This window comes from Anolis carolinensis, chromosome 6 (assembly GCF_035594765.1).
Source record: "Anolis carolinensis isolate JA03-04 chromosome 6, rAnoCar3.1.pri, whole genome shotgun sequence".
In the NCBI taxonomy this organism is placed as follows: domain Eukaryota; kingdom Metazoa; phylum Chordata; class Lepidosauria; order Squamata; family Dactyloidae; genus Anolis; species Anolis carolinensis.
The window spans coordinates 115,450,007-115,473,448 of record NC_085846.1 but is presented as its reverse complement, the minus strand read 5'-3'; the positions used below and the strand labels follow the sequence as shown (position 1 = coordinate 115,473,448).

At 42.2% G+C, this 23,442-nt stretch overlaps 1 protein-coding gene across 1 annotated transcript in view; it reads left to right on the top strand.

Moving 5' to 3' along the window:
* Window positions 1–812: 812 nt before the first annotated feature.
* Window positions 813–23,442, top strand: part of wnt3a (Wnt family member 3A) — an 87,951-nt gene continuing 65,321 nt past the window's right edge. Inside the window, exon 1 of the mRNA XM_062984458.1 lies at window positions 813–1,925. Within this exon, the coding sequence (XP_062840528.1) occupies window positions 1,792–1,925 (134 nt within the window). The 5' untranslated portion in view covers window positions 813–1,791. The remainder of the gene's footprint in view (window positions 1,926–23,442) is intronic.

The following is a 23,442-nucleotide window of genomic DNA, read 5'->3' as shown; positions in this document are numbered from 1 at the left end:
GGATGGGACGGACGATCGAAGGAAGAAAAAGAAAAGAAAAGAAAAAGAAAAGAAAGGAGAAGGAAGGATGGAAGGAAGGAAGGAGAGAAGGGAAGACCCGGCATAGGGCGGAGAGAGGCCCGGGAAGCTCTTTTCCCTTGAGGGAGGGGAGAAGGATAGGAAAGAAAGAGAAAGGGAGGAAGAAAAAAGAAGGAAAAACGAAGGAAGGAGAGAGAAAGAAGAATGGAGAGAGGAAGGAAGGAAGGGAGGTAGAGAGAAAAAGAAGAAAAGAAGGCAGAAAGGGATGGAAAGAGGAAGGAAGGAAGGGTTAGGAAGGGAGGGATAAAAAAAGGAAGGGAAAGGGAAAAGAAGGAAATAAGGGAAAAGAAAGAAGGGAGGAAAGAAAAGAAGGGAGTAAGGAAAAGAGAGAAAGGATTTAAAAGGAAGGAAAGGAAGGAAGGAAAAGCAAGAGGAAGGTGGAGTGAAAGAAGGAGAAACAAAGAGAGGAAGGAAGAAAAAAAGAAAGAGAAAGGAAGGAAGGAAGGAAGGAAAAGGAAGGAAAGAAAGTAAAGAAGGAAGGAAGGAATAAGGAAGGAAAGAAGAGAGAAGGGGAGAAAAGAAGGAAGGCAAAGGGGAAAGAGGGAAGGAATAGGGGAAAAGAAAGAAGGGCGGTAAGAAAAGAAGAATATGAGGAAAGGAAAGGAAGGATAGAAAGGAAGGAAAAGCAAGAGAAAGGTGGAGTGAAAGAAGGAGAAACAAAGAGAGGAAGGAAGAAAAAGAAAGTGGAAGGAAGGAAGGAAAGGAGGAAAGAAGAAATGAATAAGGAAGGAAGGAAAAGGAAGGAAGGAAAGAAAGTAAAGAAGGAAGGAAGGAAGGAATAAGGAAGGAAAGAAGGACGAAAAGAAAGAAGGAAGGAAGGAATAAGGAAGGAAAGAAGGAAGAAAGGAGAGAAGGAAGGAAGGAAGGAAGGAAGGAAGGAAGGAAGGAAGGAAGAGAAGGGAAGACCCGGTCCAGGGCGGAGAGAGTCCAGGGAAGGCCCTTTCCCCTCCTTTCCCCGCGTGGCGTGTTCCTGCGTGTTTCTGTCACGCGTGACCCCGAGAGCCAGCCCCCCAGTTTCCCATAAGTGAACATTGGACGACCCTCCTTCCCCAAAGACACCCCCACCCAAACCCACCCAGAGGCACGCGCTTCGGAAGCCCTTCCACGCAGGGAGTGAAACGCGAGGGTTCCCTTCCCTCCTCCCCACGCCCCGGGGGATCTTTCCTCCTCCAGACCTCCCTTCCCTTTTTTTTTTCTTTGATTCCTTCTCTCTTTTTTTGGCAACACCCTCCCCTTCTCCTTCTCCTTCTTCTTCTTCTCCTTCCCTCCCTCCTTCCCCTTTCGCTCCACTTCGCTTCCCTTTGGCCCGACTTCTCCTTAATCCGTATTAAAGCCCCATCCTGAGGCCACGAGCTCAGTCCTTGCTGCCTGTCGGGACTGAGAAGCCGGATTTCCACCCACAACCTTGACTCTCTCTTTTTTTTTTGCCTTTTCAAACCTTTCCCTCCCTCACCTCGAAGCAGGGAAGAGGAGGAAGAGGAGGAGGAGAGAGCGACTTATAGAGAGAGACCGAGAAGGGATCCACTCGGAGATCCATCTGTCCCGGGAAGGAAGTCAGTCGGACCAGAGAGATCCACCTGCGTGGGCTGGAGGGGTCTCATTCCTATTACTATTAGTATTATTCTCACTATCTTGGTGGGAAATAATTTGTTGGGAGAATAAAATCTCCCTTTTTTTTCCCTTTTTGCCTGGAAGAAGACTTGGGTCTACTAGATGTTAATACAGATAATCCGAATTTGGCCAAGTGTGGGACCCCCGCGTGGGGAGGGCGAAATGGCCCTCTTGGGATCTTGCCTCGTCTTCCTCGTCGGGATCTCGCCCGTCTTCTCCAGCTATCCCATCTGGTGGTGAGTCGCCTTTTTTTATCTCTATTGATACCCTATTCCATGCATTTCCGTGTATTTTCCACGAGGGAATGATTCACGCGTGGGAGGCGGACAGGATTTGACTTCGGGTTTCTCTCCGCCAGATGTCGTTGGCTTTCTACATTGCTTTTTTCCCTCTTTCGCCTGTGGATTATTATTATTATTATTATTATTATTATTTTATTGTATAACACAGCAAACACAGCAAACAGCTGGATATCATATCACAAAATCCCAAGTCGAACACTTCCCAAGTGTCTAGGACTGTGTGATGTATTTTCGGATGGTGCGCGCAGATCCCAGTAGGGTGGCCCTTTTGCAGTTGGCAGAACGTAATTTTGTCCATGTCTATTGTTTCCAAATGCCCATCACCACCGGGACCACCTGCACTGGTTATTATTATTATTATTATTATTATTATTATTATTATTATTATTATTATTATTATTATTATTATTATTTTGCCCAAAAGCGATTTGAAGACCTCTAATCTGTTTACTTTTCCTATTTATCTAAGCGCCGGTTTAGATAGAGCCATTGGTCTCCTACCTACTGTACAAAGGAAGAAAATGATATGATAGGTAGACAGACAGATAGATGCACACATACATATAAATATACATACACAGCACATGCACACCCTTCTTCCCTTCCTTCTTCCCTTCCTTATTCATTCTTCCCTTCTTCCCTTCTTTCTTTCTTTCCTTCCTTCCTTCTTTCCTTCTTCCTTCCTTTCTTTCTTTCTCTCTCTCTCTCTTTCTTTCTTTCTTTCTTTCTTTCTTTCTTTCTTTCTTTCTTTCTTTCTTTCTTTCTTTCTTTCTTTCTTTCTTCTTCCTTCCTTCCTTCTTCCCTTCCTTCGTTCCTTCGTTCCTTCCTTCGTTCCTTCCTTCCTTCCTTCTTTCTTTCTTCTTTCTTTCTTCCCTTCCCTTCCCTTCCCTTCCCTTCCCTTCCTTCCTTCCTTCCTTCCTTCCTTCCTTCCTTCCTTCCTTCCTTCCTTTCTTCCTTCCTTCTTCGTTCGTTCCTTCTTTCTTTCCTTCTTCCCTTCCTTCTTTCCTTCCTTCTTTCCTTCCTCTCTTCCTTCCCTTCCTTCTTTCTTTCCTTCCTGATTCCTTCCTTCCTTTACAGTAGGAAAAATGTGTGTGTGTGCATATGTATTTGACTTTCTCCTACTTTCTCCTACACACACACACACACACACACATTTCCAACTTTGCTATAAGATAAAGTAGGAGATATATGTGTGTTTTTTCTCCAACTGAAAAATAAGAAATTAATATAGACATATATGTCTATATTAATATATAATGTCAATATATATATAATGAGATCTATAGACAGATAGATAGATAGATAGATAGATAGATAGATACTAGACATACATACATACAGATCTCGTTATATACATACACACACTTTCCCAACTTTGCAGTAGGGGAAAGTAGGATAGCTATAGATATATTTTTACCTTACTATAAAGTTGGAAAAGTATATCCAGACATTTTCCCAGCTTTACCGAGGGGATAGCTTTATGATCTATCCATTTAGCTATTCAGCTATCTATCTATCTGTATATAATCTATCTAGTCTTCTATCTTTCTGTATATCTTCTATCTTTCTGGAAGGGACTCAAGGCGGCTTACAACTATATATATATTACACGCACACACTTTTCTAACAGTAAATATTAAAGAACAACACTCAGGGAAATTCTAGACAGGAAACAATCAGGGCCAGCTAACACCTCCCAACAAAGGATTCCCCCAGGCAGGAAGCAGCCAGGCTTTGAAGCTGCAAGCTAATCAAGGTGGCCAATTGCCTCCAACAGAGAAGAATTCCTTCTCCCATCCTGGACATTATTCTACATATATATATAAATCCGGCTCGCATAGTTTTCCAACAGACCTCACAACCTCTGAGGATGCCTGCCATAGATGTGGGCGAAACATCAGGAGGGAATGCTTCTGGAATATCACTATATAGCCGGAAAACTTTCAACAACCCAGGCCAACATGATCTTTCTATCTATATCTATATTCCTATTTTTCCCTACTGTAAAGTTGGAAAATTGTGTGTGTGTGTGTATTATACACACACATACATGCACTTTTCTAACTATACCTTAAGAGAAAGTAGGATATATCTTCAGCTATCTCTATTTACATATGATTTTCCAACTTTCCCGCATGGGAAAGTGGCATAAATATATTCATTCATATACAGCTTCACCACTTCAAGGGGAAAGTCTTATGTCGGTCTCCACTTTTTCCTTACTGTAAAGTTGAGAAATAATGACAATCTCTGTCTGTCTGTCTGCCTGGGAAAGAGAAAGCCAGGAGAAGAGGAGAGTCTTGTCTCTCTGTCTCTCTCTCTCTCTTTTTTTCCTCCCCAAAAAAGAAAGTGCGCTTTGATCCTCTCCTGCCAAGAACAAAAGGTACCGGGCGAATTAAATAGATAGTGATACAAGTCAACACGAGTTTTTGCAAGGTGGTTTTAAGCTCGTCATGTGGAAAAGCAGGAGGAGGGAGGGAAGGAGGGAGGAAAGAAAGAAAGAAAGAAAGAAAGAAAGAAAGAAAGAAAGAAAGAAAGAAAGAAAGAAAGAAGAGGAGAGGATGGATGGAAGGGGTTTCTTGCCTTTTTCAAGGGTCTCCTGGACCAGAACAGGGCAAATAATTTGCTGATTTGGAAGCAAAAGGAAAAAAGAGCATCAAACTCAAGGGGAATCCCGAAAGAGAAGGGAAATCGCGTAAAATAGAGAGAAAGTGCCTGACTTCTCACTCAGAACCCCAAAGGAGAGTGTTGAAAATGTTGGATAAGATTCCGAGATATATTATATTTTTGTATAATATACATATTATATTTTATTATTTATTATGTATAATATACATATTATATTGTATAATATCTTTGTAATTTATTATATTTGTGTATAATATATATATCATATTTTTGCAATATATTATATTTTTGTAATATATTTTATTTTTGTATTACATATAATTCGATATTATATTTTTGTATAACATATCATATTACATTGTACGTGTGTATATTTATATACACTATATTATATTATAACTTTGCATTATATATAATAATATATTTTATTTTTGTATTATATTATATTTATGTGTGTGTGTATATATATATATATATATTGTATAATATATCATATTATTTTATACTTGTGTGTATAAACTATTATAGATTTTTGTTTATAATATAATATTTTTGTATTGTATATTATATTTTGTATTATAAATAATACCATATTATATTTGTGTGTATATATAAACATAGTAATATATTTTAATATAATATAATATATTTTGTATTATATATATATATATATATATATATATATATATATATATTGTATTATATATAATACCATATTATATTTGTGTGTATAGTAATATATTTTATATAATATATTTTTGTACAATATAATAATTTATATATATATATATATATATATATATATATATATATATATATATATAATACTATGTTATATTTTAGTATAATATATACTATTATATTTGATATAGTTCGGCAAAGGGACACTTTAATAGTATTTTATCTTCTTTTTTTCTTTCTTTTTTTGCAAACCTGCTAGGAGTAAAACAAGGCACGAAAAATGAACAGCTCCACCAAATACGCACACAATGCATATAGTCTTCCAAATATATATAAAAATATATATTCCGGAAAGCTCTTAGTCTTCCCCCTATATTTTTGTCTGCCTTCCCGAAAACTCTTAATCTTCCAAATATTGCTATAGATATATCAATAGAGAATCCTGAAAGTCTCCTGTGCATGTGTATTCGTGTGTGTGTGTGTGTGTGTATTCTGCCTTCCTGAAAACTCTTTAGACTTTCAAATATCGATGTACCATATGTAGATAAGGATAGATATTCCGGAAAGTGCTTAGTCCTCTCATATATCTCGTAGTCTCCCAAATATAGATCTATATTCCTGAAAGCCCTGAACGTTCAATGTGTGTGTATTTTTGCCTTCCAAATATTTGCATAGATCTAGATTCCTCAAAGATTTAAATCTATCTATCTATTCATCTATCTATTTGAGGACCAAGATCTTTCAGAAGTATATGTAACACCTCCCAACAAAGGATTCCCCCAGGCAGTAAGCAGCCAGACCTTGAAGCTGAAAGGCTCTTCAATGCTAATCAAGCATGGCCAATTGCAACATTCACACTTGTCTCAGGCAGATAAGAGTTCTTTCTCCCACCCTGGACATTATTCCACAGATATATAAACCCCACTTGCTTAGTTTCCAACATACCTCACAACCTCTGAGGATGCCTGCCATAGATGTGGGCGAAACGTCAGGAGAGAATGCTTCTGGAACATGGCCAGACAGCCCGGAAAACTCATAGCAACCCAATCTATATGTGTGTTTAAGAATATCTATATCAGGCCTGGACAAACTTGGGCCCTCCAGGTGTTTTGGACTCCAACTCCCACAATTCCTAACAGCCGGTAGGCTGTTAGGAATTGTGGGAGTTGGAGTCCAAAACACCTGGAGGGCCAAAGTTTGCCCAAGCCTGATCTATATGCATGTATCAATTCTGCCTTGGTGAAAAATCTTAGTTTTCCAAATACTGATATTGATATTACATACACACACATATGCATATATATGTATATAATATATATATATATATACATATGTATATGTATAGATAATGTATATACATGTATTCCGAAGTGATATTGATATATATTCCGAAGCCCAGCATCTCGCTTAGGGATTCTATAGGATAAAGGTCTGGGGGAGGAAAGAGAAGCCCCTCTTGCAATTTGGGGTCCTAGGAAAGTTCCAGGCAAATATTTGGTCTGAATATCCGAATATTTGGCTCCTTTTCCCCATCCATATTCACTCTGGGATTTCTGGAGGGAAAATAGACATCATGGCAAAGAGTTAGGGAGAGATTCAGCCCAAGAAGCTTCCACTACATGGAATATGGGAGCTTTGTCGGGGGGAAATAGACTTAGAAGGACGTGAAGATCTCACTCGTTTGGATGGGAGAACTTGGTTCTGATCAGGAGAAAGGTAAAGGAAAGAAGGAGCAAGAGCCCCAGAGAAGAGGGGCTGGAGAAAGAGGAGGAGGAGGAGGAGGAGGAGGAGGAGGGCTGTTGTCGGCTCCTCCGCCGGGCAAGTCGGAGCAGATCCCACCCACCGGCGGTAATGATAGACTCCAGGCTGGGATTGTTTTGGGGGGGAAGAAGAAGAAGGAGAAGGAGAAGGAGGAGAAGTTCCTTCCCTCTCAAACCCCCAAGTCCCTTGGCAGGGAAGGATCAAGAAGGCGAGGAAATGGGCCCCAGAGGAGGAAGAAGCAAAAGGGAGAGAGGGAGTAAGAAGGGTTTTTTGGCATTGGGTTCCCAGGAAAGAACATTGCGCTTAGGGAGGAAAGAAGGAGAGAAAATGGAAGGGAGAGAAAGAAGCGAAGGAAGGAAGGAAGGAGGGAGGGAGGGAGGGAGGGAGGGAGAGAGAGAGAGAGAGAGAGAGAGAGAGAGAGAGAGAGAGAGGAAGGAAGGAAGGAAGGAAGGAAGGAAGAAGAGAGAGAGATGGTAGGGAAAAGAAAGACGGAACCCAAGGAAGGAATGAGAGAGGGGGACTAAGAAAGGAAGGAGAGAGAGAGAGAAAGGGAGGGAGGGAGGAAGACAAGGAGGAGAAAGAAGTAAGGGGAAAAGAAATGAGGAGGAAAATAGGAAGGAAGGAATGAAGGGAGGGAGGGAGGGAGGGAGGAAAGAAGAAAGAGAAAGAGAGGTAGAAAAAAAGAAAGATGGATCCCAAGGAAAGAATGAGTGAAGTGGAAGAAGAAAGGAAGTAGAGAGAGAGAGAGAAAGGAAGGAAGGAAGGAAGGAAGGAAGGAAGGAAGGAAGGAAGGAAGGAAGGAAGGAAGGAAGGAAGGAAGGAAGGAAGGCAAAGAGGAGAAAGTAGTAAGGAAAAAAGAAATGAGGAGGAAAATAAAAGGAAGGAAGAAAGGGGAGAGAGAAAGAAAGGGAGGGAGGAAGACAAGGAGGAGAAAGAAGTAAGAGAAAAAGAAATGAGGAAGAAAATAGGAAGGAGAGAGAGAGAAAGGGAGAGAGAGAAGGTAGGGAAAAGAAAGACGGGAACCCAAGGAAAGAATGAGAGAATTGGAACAAGAAAGGAAGGAGAGAGAGACAGAAAGGGAGGGAGGAAGACAAGGAGGAGAAGGAAGTAAGGGAAAAAGAAACGAGGAGGAAAATAGGAAGGAAGGAAGGAAAGGGAGGGAGAAAAAAGAAAGCAGGAGGCAAAGGAAAAGAGTGGTAGGGGAGGAAGGAAGGAAGAAAAGAGAGAGGGGGAAGACAAGGAGGAGAAAGAAGGAAGGAAAAGAGGGGAAGAGGAAAATAGGAAGGAAGGAGAAGGGAGGAATGAGAAAGAATGAGAGAGTGAGAGAAGGGAAGGAGGAAGGAAAAACGAAGGAAGGGAGGAAATAGATAAAGAGAGAAGGAAGGAAGACAAGAAGGAAAAAGCAGTGAGGAGAAAAGAAAGGAGGAGGAAAATAGGAAGGAAGAATGGAGAAGGAAGGAAGGAAGGAAGGGAGGAAGGGGCAGGCAAAGAGAAAGAGAGAAAAAAGGAAGGAAGACAAGAAGAAAGAAGTAAGGAAAAAAGAAAGGAGGGGGAAATAGGAGGGAAGGATGGAGAAAGAAGAGAGAAAGGAAGGAAAGAAAGCAGGAGGTAAAGAGGAAGAATGATAGGGGAAGAAGGTTGGAAGAAAAGAGAGAGGAAGAATGGAATGCAGAAGAAAAAGGAAGAAAAGTAAAAAGAAGTAGGGAAAAAGAAAGGAGGAAAAATAGGAAGGAAGAACAGGGAGGGAGAGAGGGAGGAAAGAGGATGAATGAGAGAGGGAGAAAAAAGGAAGGAAGGGGGAGGAGAGAGAGGGAGAGGAGGAGGAAGAAAAAGGAAGGAGGGAAGGAGGAGAGAGAAGGTAGGAAAAAGAAAGACAGAAACAAAGATGAGAGAAGTGGAAGAAGAAAGGAAGGAAAGATAGAGAGAGAGAGAAAGAAAAGGAAGAAAGACAAGAATTCCTACTGGCTGTTAGGAATTGTAGGAGTTGGAATCCAAAACACCTGGAGGGCCCAAATTTGCCCATGCCTGATCTAGACACCATCCTCCTCTGGATGCAGCCTAGAATTACATTGGGTTTTTTGGCTGCACATCACACTCTTGGCTCCTGTTCAGCTTGTGGTCTCCTAAAACTCCGAGATCTTTTTCAGGTGGAAGGTATCCAAGCCAGGTGTCAGTCATCCAATACCTGTGCATTTCATGTTTTCTACCTACACTGGTTTAATGAATGCAGTTTGACCCCACTTGAACTGCCATGACTTATAGAATCCTAGAATTGGAAAAGAACTGGTGGGCCATCCAGTCCAACCCCATTCTGCCAAGAAGCAGGAAAATCACATTCAAAGCACCCTCAACAGATGGCCATCCAGCCTCTGCTTCAAAGCCTCCAAAGAAGGGGCCTCCGCCACATTCCTGGGCAGAGAGTTCCACTGCTAAACAACTCTTCTCACAGTTAGGAAGTTCTTAGAATCATAGAATTCTTCCTCATGTTCAGGTGTTCATGTTCACGTGGAATCTCCTTTCCTGTTGTTTGAAGCTGTTGTTCCATTGCGTCCTAGTCTCCAGGGCAGCAGAAAACTAGCTTGCTCCCTCCTCCCTAGGACTTCCCCTCACATGTTTATATATGGCTCTCATGTCTCCTCTCAGCCTTCTCTTCTGCAGGCTAAACATGCCCAACTCTTTCAGCCGCTCCTCATAGGAATTGTTCTCCAGACCCTTGATCATTTAGTTGCCCTCCTCTAGACGTTTTCCAGCTTGGAGTCAACATCTTCCTTAAATTGCGATGCCAGAATTGGACACAGTGTGATTCCAAGTGTGTTCTTCCCAAAGCAGAATAGAATAGAGAAGTAGCATGACTCCCCTGGATCTAGACACGAGACTCCTCTTGATGCAGGCCAAAATCGCATTGGTTTTTTTGACTGCTGCATGACATTCCTGGCTCATGTTCTCCTTCCTCCCCAGGAGGACTCCAAGACCTTTTTCACACGTCCTGCTGTCGAGCCAGGCATCCTCTATTCTGTCTCTTTGCACTTCACGTGTGATCCGGTTTCTTCTTTCAGAGCCAAGGAGAACCTGGTTGAAGAATTCCCCAAATTCTTCAGGAATGGCTGAGGGCGCAAGATAATAAAATGCAAATAGAGGCTTTGATAAGACAGGTTGCCTGCGCACCTGGGATTGCGAGCAGTGGTTTTGGAGAAAGAAAGAAAGAAAACAACCAACCATACTGCACTTGCATTTGTCTTTAAGCAAAAAATCCCCTGATATAGAAAAGCCTGTTTGGGAAATTTTCCTCCTTGCATGGCAGATATCAAATGGGAAAGGCAAAGATTGGGGGTGCATCTACATGGTAGAATTAATGCAGTTTGATACCATTTTAAATGCCGTGGAGTCCTGGAAGTTGTAGTTTGGGACACTAGCACTCTGCAGAAAAGGTTAAAAAGGCCTTGACAAACTACAACTCCCAGGATTCCATAGCACAGAGCTGTGGCAACTGAAATGGTGCTAAACTGCATTATATCTATAGTATGGATGCACCCATTGGTACATGTCAGTGGGAGATGTTGAAAGTAGATCCTTTCATTTAAACCAAATGTCAGTACTGTAGTAGATGTTGAAAGAAGTTCCTTTCATTTAAAGCCGAGAAACCAAATCGCTGTCCAATCAAAACAAAGCAAAGTAATTGAGCAAAGGAGGTGAATCTACACTTTAGATCCATGCTATTGAGGAGTAATTGGGAGGAAAAGGTTAAGATAAGATAAGGAAATAGGAGAAAAAGGCTAAAACAAAAAATGCAATATCTTAAGTGTTGAACCTCCATTGGAAAATAATGCTAATCAAGGTGATTAATTACAACATTCACACTTGCCGCCATCATACAAGAGTACTGTATATACTCGAGTATAAGCCTAGTTTTTCAGCCCTTTTTTAGGGCTGAAAAGGCTCCCCTCGGCTTATACTCGAGTGAGGATCCTGGCCAGCTTCTATTCAGGTCGGCTTATACTTGAGTATAGAGGTATTCAGAGTTGGACAGTCTTATTATTATCTTAAATTACAGTTTTATATAATATTCAAAAACATTTATCTTACTGATCCCTCAAAAGCATTTAACCTACATAGCATAGCACCTACCACTGCATAGTTGTCTGTTGTGTGAAAAAGTGACAAAAAGGCTTATGAGATGTAAAGACGAACATGTTGTTGTTGTTGTTGTTGTTGTTGTATGCCTTTAAGTGGTCTCTGACTTATTGAGACCCTAAGTCAGGCATGGGCAAACTTGGGCCCTCCGGGTGTTTTGGACTGCAACTCCCACAATTCCTAGCAGCCGGTAGGCTGCTAGGAATTGTGGGAGTTGCAGTCCAAAACACCCGGAGGGCCCAAGTTTGCCCATGCCTGCCCTAGGTCGTTTTCTGGGGTTCCCTTCTTTGAAAAATAAATGTGTTTTCTTCTCCACCAGAAAAAATAGGAAGAGGAGGGAGGGAATCAGATAGGATCTGGCATTATTTTGCGGTGAGCATTTTTTTTCCTTGCCGCCTCAAAACCCGAAATTCCAACTGCCTTGAAACTGCCTGGAAGGTTTTGTCGAGGTGTAATTTTCTGGGGAATCGGTGCCATCTGTCTACACACCTAATTTGTTTCCCTGTGTAAACTAGTTTGGATTGCTTAATGATTTTATTTCAAAAGCGTCATTATTTCAGGGGCTTGGATGCAGGCAAACGATCCTGGCAAGTCGATTTGGTGTGACTCAGGGGTGCCAATGCTGTTGTTGTTGGAAAATAATGCCTTTGAATTGCAGAAAAAAAGACTTTCAAGGTGACCTCATCATGAAATATAATCAAAGAGTAGGAAAAAATGGCATCAAATTGCAAAAAAAGGCTTTCACCTTACTATTAGGGAGGTTTTTCAGCAGAGGGTAGATGGCCATCTGTCTGGAGGGCTTTGGTTGTGTTTTCTTGTGTTGGAATGGATTGCCTTTAGGGACATCTTCCAATTTGAGTGAAATATAGACTATCTTTGAGTCTGGTAGAGTCTCCTTCTCTGGAGGGTTTCAGAGGCTAGATGGCCATCTGTCTGGAAGGTTTGAATTGTGTCTTTCTATACAGTAGAATGGATTGCCCTTTGGGTTTCTTCCAACTACAGGATTGTAGACCAAAGTCCTATTTAGTAGATGTAGCTGATGGTGGCTTCCATGTCAACATAGCATTGATCCATTCCATTTCAGTTCAAACTCTAAAGGAAGTCTCCAAGGTGCTGAATGAGGGTTGGACTAGATGGCCATTGGGGTCTCTTCCATATCTAGGATTCTGATTCTAAACCTTGATGATATTATTGTCCGCAGTTGCCCATAATCTGCCATTCAAATTCAACATACATACAACATACAGAAGATGGGTTGCTGTGAGTTTTCCAGGCTGTATGGCCATGTTCCAGAAGCATTCTCTCCTGACGTTTCACCCACATCTATGGCAGGCATCCTCAGAGGTTGTGACCTCAAAACCTCTGAAGATGCCTGGCATAGATGCGGGTGAAATGCCAGGAAAGAAGGCTTCTGGAACATGGCCATACAGCCTGGAAAACTCACAGCAACCTAGGGATTCTGGCCATGAAAGCCTTCAACAATAGAGAAGATGCATTTACAGTAGATTCTCAATTAACTCATGTCCCCCATGAAGACTGATAGATGCCGAATAAATGTTGTTTCCGGTTGCTTGAGAGTTATTGTTAAAAATAGGCCTAATATTATACTCAATGCTATAGTCTCTGTTTTAATATCAGTATTGAGATACAGTCATTAAAAGCAAATTGAGGCAATATAGACTGCCTGGGAGTCTGGTGAAGTGTCTGTCTCTGGAGGGTTTTGAATGCTAGCTGGCCACCTTTTGGGAGGGTTTGGATTGTGCCTTCCTGAATGGAAAAGTGTATAGCTGAATACAGATTTTTTTTCCTATAAAGTATTATTTTTTCCGTGTTGCAAGTCACTTCTGGTTGTGAGAAAATCAACCGTCTACAAAGAATTTGCACAGGGGATGCCCGGATGTGTCATGATCCTGCAGGGGGCCGGGCTGTGGTGCAGGCTGTTGAGCAACCAGCTGCAGCCAGCTGCAACAAATCACTCTGACCAAGAGGTCATGAGTTCGAGGCCAGCTCGGAGCCTATGTTTGTCTCTGTTTTTGTTCTATGTTAAGGCATTGAATGTCTGCCTTATATGTGTAATGTGATCCGCCCTGAGTCCCCTTCGGGGTGAGAAGGGCAGAATATAAATACTGTAAATAAATACATAAATAAATTCTCTCCTGTTCCCCACTGCCTGGGAAGGAATCCCACTGGAGCATTGCAGCACACCAAAATACCTGGGAGTTACCCTGGACTGTGCTCTGACTTACAAGAAGCACTGCTTGAATATCAAGCAAAAAGTGGGCGCTAGAAATAATATCCTACGAAAGCAGACTGGCACAACCTGGGGATCACAACCAGACACAGTGAAGACATCTGTCCTTGCGCTTTGCTACTCTGTGCTGAATACGCAGTGTGGAACACATCTCACCACATTAAAACAGTGGATGTGGCTCTTAATGAGACATGCCACATTATCATAGCATGCCTACACCTGGCACTGCTGGAGGAATTATACTGCTTAGCCGGCATTGCACCACCTGACATCTGTTGAGAAGTAGCAGCCAGCAATGAAAGGACCAAGGCATTGACATCTCCAGTCCATCCTCTGTTCGGATATCAGTCAGCATGGTAACACCTTAAATCAAGAAATAGCTTTCTAAGATCTACAGAGATACTCGCAGTAACACTTCAGCAAGCAAGAGTCCAAAAGTGGCAGGTTAAAACCCAGTGGCTGATAGCGGATGAGAGATTCCCTCCTGGGCACACAGAAGACTGGGTGACTTGGAAGGTGCTGAACAGACTGTGTTCTGGCACAATGAGGTGCAGAGCCAGTCTTAGGAAATGAGGCAACAAAGTGGAGTCCACGACATGCAAGTGTGAAGAAGAACAAACCACATACCACTTACTGCAATGCAGTCTGAGCCCTGCAACATGCACAATGGAGAACCTTCTTTTAACAACACCAGAGGCACTCCAAGTGACCAGCTACTGGTCAAAGAACATTTACCGTGTTTCCCCGAAAATAAGACAGTGTCTTATATTAATTTTTGCTCCCAAAGATGTGCTAGGTCTTATTTTCAGGGGATGTCTTATTTTTCCATGAAGAAGAATTCACTTTTATTGTTGAACAAAAAAATGGACATTTATTATATACTGTACAGTGGATGTCATTGCAAACCAACATAACCAAACAAACTGTAGAATCATAGAATCATAGAATCATAGAATCATAGAATAGTAGAGTTGGAAGAGACCTCAAGGGCCATCTAGTCCAACCCCCCGCTAAGAAGCAGGAAATCGCATTCAAAGCACCCCTGACAGATGGCCATCCAGCCTCTGCTTAAAAGCCTCCAAAGAAGGAGCCTCCACCACAGTCCGGGGGAGAGAGTTCCACTGCCGAACAGCCCTCACAGTGAGGAAGTTCTTCCTGATGTTCAGGTGGAATCTCCTTTCCTGTAGTTTGAAGCCATTGTTCCGTGTCCTAGTCTGCAGGGCAGCAGAAAATAAGCTTGCTCCCTCCTCCCTATGACTTCCCCTCACATATTTGTACATGGCTATCATGTCTCCTCTCAGCCTTCTCTTCTGCAGGCTAAACATGCCCAGCTCTTTAAGCCTCTCCTCATAGGGCTTGTTCTCCAGACCCTTAATCATTTTAGTTGCCCTCCTCTGGACGCTTTCCAGCTTGTCAGCATCTCCCTTCATCTGCGGTGCCCAAAACTGGACACAGTATTCCAGGTGTGGTCTGACCAAGGCAGAATAGAGGGGGAGCATGACTTCCCTGGATCTAGACGTTATTCCCCTATTGATGCAGGCCAAAATCCCATTGGCTTTTTTAGCTGCCGCATCACATTGTAGGCTCATGTTTAACTTGTTGTCCACGAGGACTCCAAGATCTTTTTCGCACACACTGCTGTCAATCCTAGCAAGAATTTCTTGTTACTACAGTAGAGTCTCACGTATCCAACACTCGCTTATCCAACGTTCTGGATTATCCAACGCATTTTTGTAGTCAATGTTTTCAATAAATCGTGATATTTTGGTGCTAAATTCGTAAATACAGTAATTACTACATAGCATTATTTCGTATTGAACTACTTTTTCTGTCAAATTTGTTGTATAACATGATGTTTTGGTGCTTAATTTGTAAAATCATAAACTAAGTTGATGTTTAATAGGCTTTTCCATAATGCCTCCTTATTATCCAACATATTCGCTTATCCAACGTTCTGCCGGCCCGTTTATGTTGGATAAGCGAGACTCTACTGTACCATTATTTTCATGTATGTACATTTACGAATCCTGCATTCTCTGGTGTGCTGTTTGGCGAGCATAATTCCAAACAAAAACTTTGCTAGGTCTTACTTTTGGGGGAAGCCTTATATTTAGCAATTCAGGTCTTATTTTCTGGGGATGTCTTATTTTCGGGGAAACAGGGTAGTATAATGCCAAGTCTTTTTAACTTTGTTTTTGTTTTCAAATACATCAAGAAAGAACTTGAAGACCTGTCTGTTCCAATGTGCCTTCCCAGATTAATAGGAAATCTCCAATACCTAGTCCTATAAGCACTTTATTAGAACTTAGATTGCATATTGCACCCTGCACTTGCCCTATAAGCCTGTCACATTAGCACTTTTAATCTTGTACCCATTACTCTGGCCCGGCCCAGTTTTATTGTGTTTTAGCGTATTGTTTACTGCTTGTTGTTTATACTGTTTTAATTGTTTTAATTTGCCTTTTGTTGTATTGTTATATTGTGTGTTGAGGCCTTGGCCTTTGTAAGCCGCATCGAGTCCTTCGGGAGATGCTAGCGGAGTACAAATAAAGTTTAATAATAATAATAATAATAATAATAATAATAATAATAATAATAATAATTACAACTTGTACCTTCAGTTCACTTCTGACACGATAAATAAATCAATATCTTTCCCCAAAGTTCCAGTTAACTCAAAGTTTTCAAGACTGTGTTCTCACCCTTTGCTTGAAGGCCAGAGAAGGTGCTTCAGGCCCTGAGATCAGAGAACTTGGTTGGCGAGATGTATTTGGTGGCTTTGTATGTGTGTATTTGTGGCCCAAGTCCTAGGTTGTACCAAAGACCATAAAAGGCACCGTGTGGTTGTGATGTGACCCACAACATAAACCCGTTCCGCTGCAATGTGGCAACAGGGCGAATGATTTGAGGGCACATTGGTTGCAACCGCGGCTCCCACCCCTGCTGCCGACACGCCTGGCGTTCTCCCCATCAAAGGCGTGCGCTAAGCCGGCGGAGTTAAGAAGCGCTCTCCCTGGAACGGTTTTGAAACTGGATGGGACAAAGCCCTGAAAAAATGTACAGTAGGGAACATGTCCCCGGAGGGAATGGAATGCATGAGCTCATCCCAGAGGCTCTGCAGCCAGGTATGTGCGCCACGGGAGCAAAGCGGCTCTTCTGTTCCTCCGAGTCCCCTTACACCCAGTTGCAAAATCCCAGCTGGGAAGAATAATAGCAATCATGGCTCAGACATCAACTTGGAGAAGATGTTCTGCTTGCATTTCATGTGGGATAGAGCAGGCCTGGCAAACTTTGTCCCTCCAGGTGTTTTGGACTTCAACTCCCACCATTCCTAACAGCCTCAGGCCCCTTCCTTTTCCCTCTCAGCCGCTTAAGCAGCTGAGAGGGAAAAGGAAAGGGCCTGAGGCTGTTAGGAATGGTGGGAGTTGAAGTCCAAAACACCTGGAGGGACAAAGTTGGTCCATGCCTGGGAGAGAACCATGGCAATTAAAGCAACATACATGTTATATAGAAAGTGAAAGAGGAAATACGCCATGTGCCTTCTCTTTATTGAGCAACGTTTCAGCTTCCGTTCCCATTCCTCGAGTACACGGTTTGAATAACAGGATGCCCTGAAATGGACTTTATGAGCCATGATCGCTGGACTGACTAAGCACTTCACAAGCAGAAGGAAATCCTCTGTTCTGAGTCACACCATTTCATGTTCAGGATGGGTAGTGCTGGAACGCTCCCTGGCACACTGGTGTAGTGGCACACGAACGGCATACAATGTATATGGACCACAGGTAATTTTCAAGTGTAAGCGAACAGAATTTTGGCGCTGCCCCCCCCCCCCAAACCAATCACTGAAAAATAAAAGCGTTGGATAAGCAAAAATGTTGGATAATAAGGAGGGATTAAGGAAAAGCCTACTAAACACCAAATTACATGATGGTTTTACAAATTAAGCACCAAAACATATTTCACAACAAATCAACAGAAAAAGCAGTTCAATACATGGTAATGTTATGTAGGAATTACTATATTTGTGAATTTAGCACCAAACATTGAACTGGGCTATAGGGTGGAGGTCCCTCAATGGCGTCCCCTAGAGGTTGGCGCCTTCAGCAACCGCATAATTTGCCTAATGGTTGAATCACCCCTGATAGACCATATCTCCAAAAGGATGCTGTGAGATTGCCAAGAGAGCAGTTAGCAAAGCTATTTTCAGGGTGCTTAACCAACTTTATGATTCTGTTCTATATACGAGGGTTATCCAGAAAGTAGATTACGTTTTGGAATTAAAAATGAACAAAGTATAGAAGAAAACATTTACTATATGCAGTTGAAAGCCACACCGAAATACCACTTCTCAACATAGTCGCCATTCAAATCTAGGAACTTATCATAGCGATGAATGAGCTTGGAAACTCCTTCCCCACAAAACTCTGCTGCTTACGTCCTCAAAAAGTATAGGAGAAAACATTTACCATATGCAGTTGAAAGCCACACCCAAATACCACTTCTCAACATAGTCGCCATTCAAATCTAGGCACTTCTCATAGTGATGAATAAGCTTGGCAACTCCTTCCCCACAAAACTCTGCTGCTTACATCCTCAAAAAGTATAGGAGAAAACATTTACCATATGCAGTTGAAAGCCAGACCCAAATACCACTTCTCAACATAGTCGCCATTCAAATCTAGGCACTTCTCATAGTGATGAATGAGCTTTGCAACTCCTTCCCCGCAAAACTCTGCCGCTTGTGTCCTCAACCAGAACGAGCGTGGGGGAAAGTTCAGCGCGTTTAGGCGACGATGCGCATCAGCAGGAAGGGGTGACCAGCTGGTTGAGGACGCAATTGGCAGAGTTTTGTGGGGAAGGAGTTGCCAAGCTCATTCATCAATATGATAAGTGCCTAGATTTGAATGGCGACTATGTTGAGAAGTGGCATTTGAGTATGGTTTTCAACTGCATATGGTAAATGTTACTCTCTCATTCTGGAAATGGAGACATGCCCGTACATGTTGCGGGGTGGCAATTGGCCACTTCCAAATCATGAAAAGGAAACCCATCTTCCTCTCACCCCCAACACACAAACATACAAAGAGGTCCAGAGACAATGTTATTGTGTCCCATTTATGTGCAAATTTGCAAGTTTATGTGCCCATCTGCAAGCATTCATGACAAGAATTTTAAATGTATTGCAAATGTCTGAGAGTATGTGATGTGCTTGCGCCTTGTAAATCCATGCATGCTTTGTGGATGCATTTATTTAAAGTATTCTGTTATTAATATCTTGCCCATGGCTTCTCCCAAAATGATAAATACATAAACACCAATAAAAAGCATTGCAATACAATGATCAAAACATTTTTGAAACACATTAAAATACTCCTTAAAGGGCAGCCTAAAACATAGTTTTGAAATAGTCAGAACAAATGGTTCAAATGCTGAATATGAAACAACAGTTGGGGCTAGTTTCACTTTGAGTCTACTTGTTGTAGTTTTGCAAGATGTGTATTCTTCCCTGTCAGAGAGTGCAGGTGCCTCACCAAACTAAAGCTCCCAGGATTCCATAGCATAGAGCCATGGAAGTTAAAGTGGTTTCAAACTGCATTAATTCTTACAGTGTAGATGCACTCTTGGACTATTTGTGTCTCTATCTGTTCAGGACAGGAGGATTATAGCTGGGCGGAAGAGTGCATGGTTTGCATGCAGAAGGTCTCAAAGCCAATCCTGGGCATTTCCAGGTACAGCTGGCAAAGACAACTGCCTAAAAGCGCGGTACAGGTGTTACCAGTCCATGTGAATGGTTGTAGGCTCCATGGGACAGTGGTCAGTTTGGATGAGGCAGAGTAATACAAGGGCAGGAGAAATACATTTTAGAGAGCTATCTATGCATCTGGTAGCTTCTGCTCTGTCCAAGTCTGCTTGTTGTAGTGATATGCTACTCTCTTTACACCCCTGCAATTAGAATCATAGATTCCTAGAGTTGGAAGAGACCACAAGAGACCATCTAGTCCAATCCCCATCTTCCCTGCAGGAAGACACAATGCAAACCCTTCCGAAAGATGGCCATCCAATCTTTGCTTTGAAACCTCCAGTGAAGGAGACTCCAATGAACTCCAAGGAAGCAGATGGACAACTCCTGTGTTGAACAGATCTTTCCATCAGGAGATTCCTCCTAAAATTTATGTAGAATCACTTTTTCTGTAAATTGAATCCATCGCTCCATTCTGTCCTAGTCTTTGGAGCACCCTTTCAGCCATTTAAACATGGCTTTCATGTTCCTTCTTCACCTTCTCTTCTCCCAGCTAAATATCCCCATCTCCCTAAGACATTCCACAGAAGGATATATGCTTTCCAGACCTCTGACTATATCAGTGGTCCTCCTCCAGACATCTTTAGTCTTGTCCATGTTCTCCATGAATTTGGTGCCTAGCACTGGACACAGGGTTATTCCAGGTGACCAAAGGAGAATAAAGTGGGATGACGACTTTCCTCTATGCAGACATTATACTCCTCTTGATGCTCCTATTGATGCAGCCTAGAATCACATTTGCTTTTTTGCTTCATTCCTGCCTGGCAGGAGAGGGTTGGACTGGATGGCCCTTGAGATCCCTTCCAAGTCAATGAATCCATGAATCTATCTAAGCTCAATGGTCATTCCCTGGAGCAGGAGAGAGATATTGCAGAGTATGATTCTGTCCAAGCTCAGTGAAACAATGTTCAGTCCCAGGATAAGTCAAGGGCAAGAAAGAGATATTGGAGAGACCTTGCAATACCTCTGGTAGCTTCTGCGCTCTCCAATCTGCCCATCATTGTGACGGACAGCTCCCTCTCCACCTGCAAAACAGCAAGGAAACACAACTTGAGGTTGAAACGATTGCAGTCAGGGCTTCCTCTGTGTGTTTTTCCAGTTGATTGTTGGCATCACCTGCCAGTGCCGAATGAAAAGCAGTTAATAGCTGTCTTCGGCTGATGTTGGCAAGCGGAGAGATTGAGAGGGAGCAGGGCCCAGCCTCCTGTCACCGCTGTTGTGATAGCGGCTTAGCTCTCGCAAAGTCATATTGAGTTACAGCAAACAGGTCTCGGTGCCAATCCTCCAGTGACTGATCTGCAGCAGCCTTTTGTGGGTTGCCCCTCCCTAGACTCCGGTGTGCCTGGTGGCCTTAAAGTCCCACAAAATGACATTGAGTAGAGAGAGTCTACTTTTGCAATTTATTAGAATATATATATATATATATATATATATATATATATATATATATATATATATACATACATACATACATACACACTAGCTGTGCCCGGCCACGTGTTGCTGTGGCATAGACCTAAGTGGGGTTTTCTTCATGGCACTCAAGGTTGCCTAGAAAGGATTCCCCTAGGTATGAAGCAGCCAGGCTTTGAAGCTGCAAGGCTATTCAATGGTATTCAGGTTTGCCAACAATGTAGTCCCCTACTATGAAGCAGCCAGGCTGTGAAGTTGCAAGAGTATTCAATGGTATTCAGGTTTGCCAACAATGTAGTCCCTTAGGTATGAAGCAGCCAGGCTGTGAAGCTGCAAGGCTATTCAATGGTATTCAAGTTGACCAAAAATGTAGTCCCTTAGGTATGAAGCAGCCAGGCTTTGAAGCTGCAAGGTCACTCCTCAGAAAGTGATAAGTATTGTGGCCAAATTTGGTGTGATGTGGACCAGTGGTTTTGTTGTTAACTCGGTCCTAATTACGCACTATACACACACACACACACACACATATATCTTCTTCTATCATGATCTGAAGGAAGCATAAAATACAACCAAGCTCACCAATTTCAAAGGAATGTGATCAGAAGTCTCCATGCACCTGAAGCTGCAGGCTAAGGCTTCATTGTAGACTGTATGCAGTTTGAAACTACTTGAACTGCAGTGACTCAATACAATTGAATCATGAGAAATGTAGCTTTACAAGAACTTTAGCCTTCTCTGCCAAAGAGTGCTGGGGCCTCACCAAACTACAGATCCCGGGATTGATCTCATTGAACAATGGCAGCTAATGTAGCATCAAACTGCATTTATTCTACAGTGTAGATGTGCTCTAAGTAACAGCAGACATCAAACTGGGGAGTTGTTGGGATCTCTGGTTTCAGATAGAAAAGAAATATGGATGCATCTGCATCAGGCATGAGAAAACTTGGTCTCTCCAGGTGTTTTGGACTTCAACTCCCACAATTCCTAACAGTCTATTGGGGTTTGAAGTCCAAAACACCTGGAGGACCCAAGTTTGCCCATGCCTGATCTACACTGTGGACATAATTTTAACTGCAACGGCTCAGTCCTATAGAATCCTGGGAGTTCTAGTTTGGTGAGGCATCAGAAATCTTTGGCAGAGAGGGCCAAAGATCTTGCAAAACCACAACTCCCAGGATTCCATAGCATTGAGCCATGGCAGTTCAAGTGGTGCCAAACTGCATTCATTCTCCAGTGTAGATGCATCCAGTGAGGTGCCAATCGCAAACCCAGCTTGAGAGCCACCATGAGAAGAACTCAATGGCACCAAGGCCACAGAAGTTAATTTCACAAGAGGCTCTTCTATGGAAATTTCCAGCGCAAACCTGAAATCCTCGGAGGAACCTGCTTGCCCAAGGACACATTCCTCATGACCGCGGGTGCTTATCTTGAAGGGACCCAAACACCATTGACGTCTTTGCGGAGGGTTCCAAAGGGAGAAACAGCAGATAGGCCTCAATCAGAGCAAGGCTTGAGGCTCTCCCAATCCTGTTCGTCCATCCACATCAGAGAGGTAGCAATAAAGGAGGCATATTTCTGCCCCATCACCTGAGCTGGGGTTATCGGGGTATCTTCAGCTATCTCTGAGGGTTCATCGCAGTAGGGCAGAGGATAGCGCCTGGGGTTGTGTTTGCAACCTGTAGCATTCCCATTCAAAGCAACCACATGCTAATCCTGGATCTACTCTGTAGAATTAATGGTGTTTGATACCACTCTAACTGCCACAGCTCAATGCTTGCAATCCTGGGAGCTGTAAAAGATCTTTAGCCTTCTCTGGCAAAGAATGCTGCTGCTTCACCAAACTACAACTCTCCTCATTCCATAGCATTGTGGCAATTAATGTGGTGGCAAACTGCATTAATTCTACAGTGTAGATAGAACCAAAGTTGAGTTCAGCATCATCTTTAGCTTGAGGGCTGTTGATTGCTCAGTGTATACAAACGTTGTTTCATGCACATAACTATTAAAACATTGCACATGAGATTACCTTCAGACAATGTGTATATGAAATATAAATTAGACTTGGGACCCATCTCCAAGATATTGCAGCATATATATATACTAGCTATGCCCGGCCACGCGTTGCTGTGGCAAAGTGGTGGTGGTATTGGTTAAAAATTGTTGTGTAATTTTTATTTGACGTTATTTGCAATTTTTTAATTAATTTTATTGTAAGTTATATTTTTATTTATTATATTTTATTATTTTCTTGTATTATTTTTAGTTATTTTCTGTTAGTATAGTATTTTATTGTATTAATTTTTAGTGTTTTTTATTATTTTTATTGGGTTGCTAGGAGACCAAGTTGGAGGAGCTTAGCCTTCTAACTGGCAGCAATTGGATAAAAGCAATTATTCCTCTCTCTCTAATTAGGACTTTATTTTCCTTTTCTACCTAGAGGCGTGGATGATGGATTGTGTTGTCAAATTTTGAAGTTGGGGGGCCTGTAGTTTTGTTGTTTTGTGGGTCGCTGTGATGCCATCACTCTTTTATTTATATATATATATATATATATATATATATATATATATATGTACATTTGTAGGACTGAGTAAACAACAAAACCAATGAACCAAATCATACCAAAATTGGCCACAATACACCAACACATCCAAGGTATGTCCTTCACTCAAACCCCCCCTCCCCCCAAAAAAACCCGGATTGGCCTAGGTATAACACAGGCAGGCATTGAAGCTGCAAGGCTATTGAGTGCAATTTAACCAGACCAACAAAAGATTAACCTT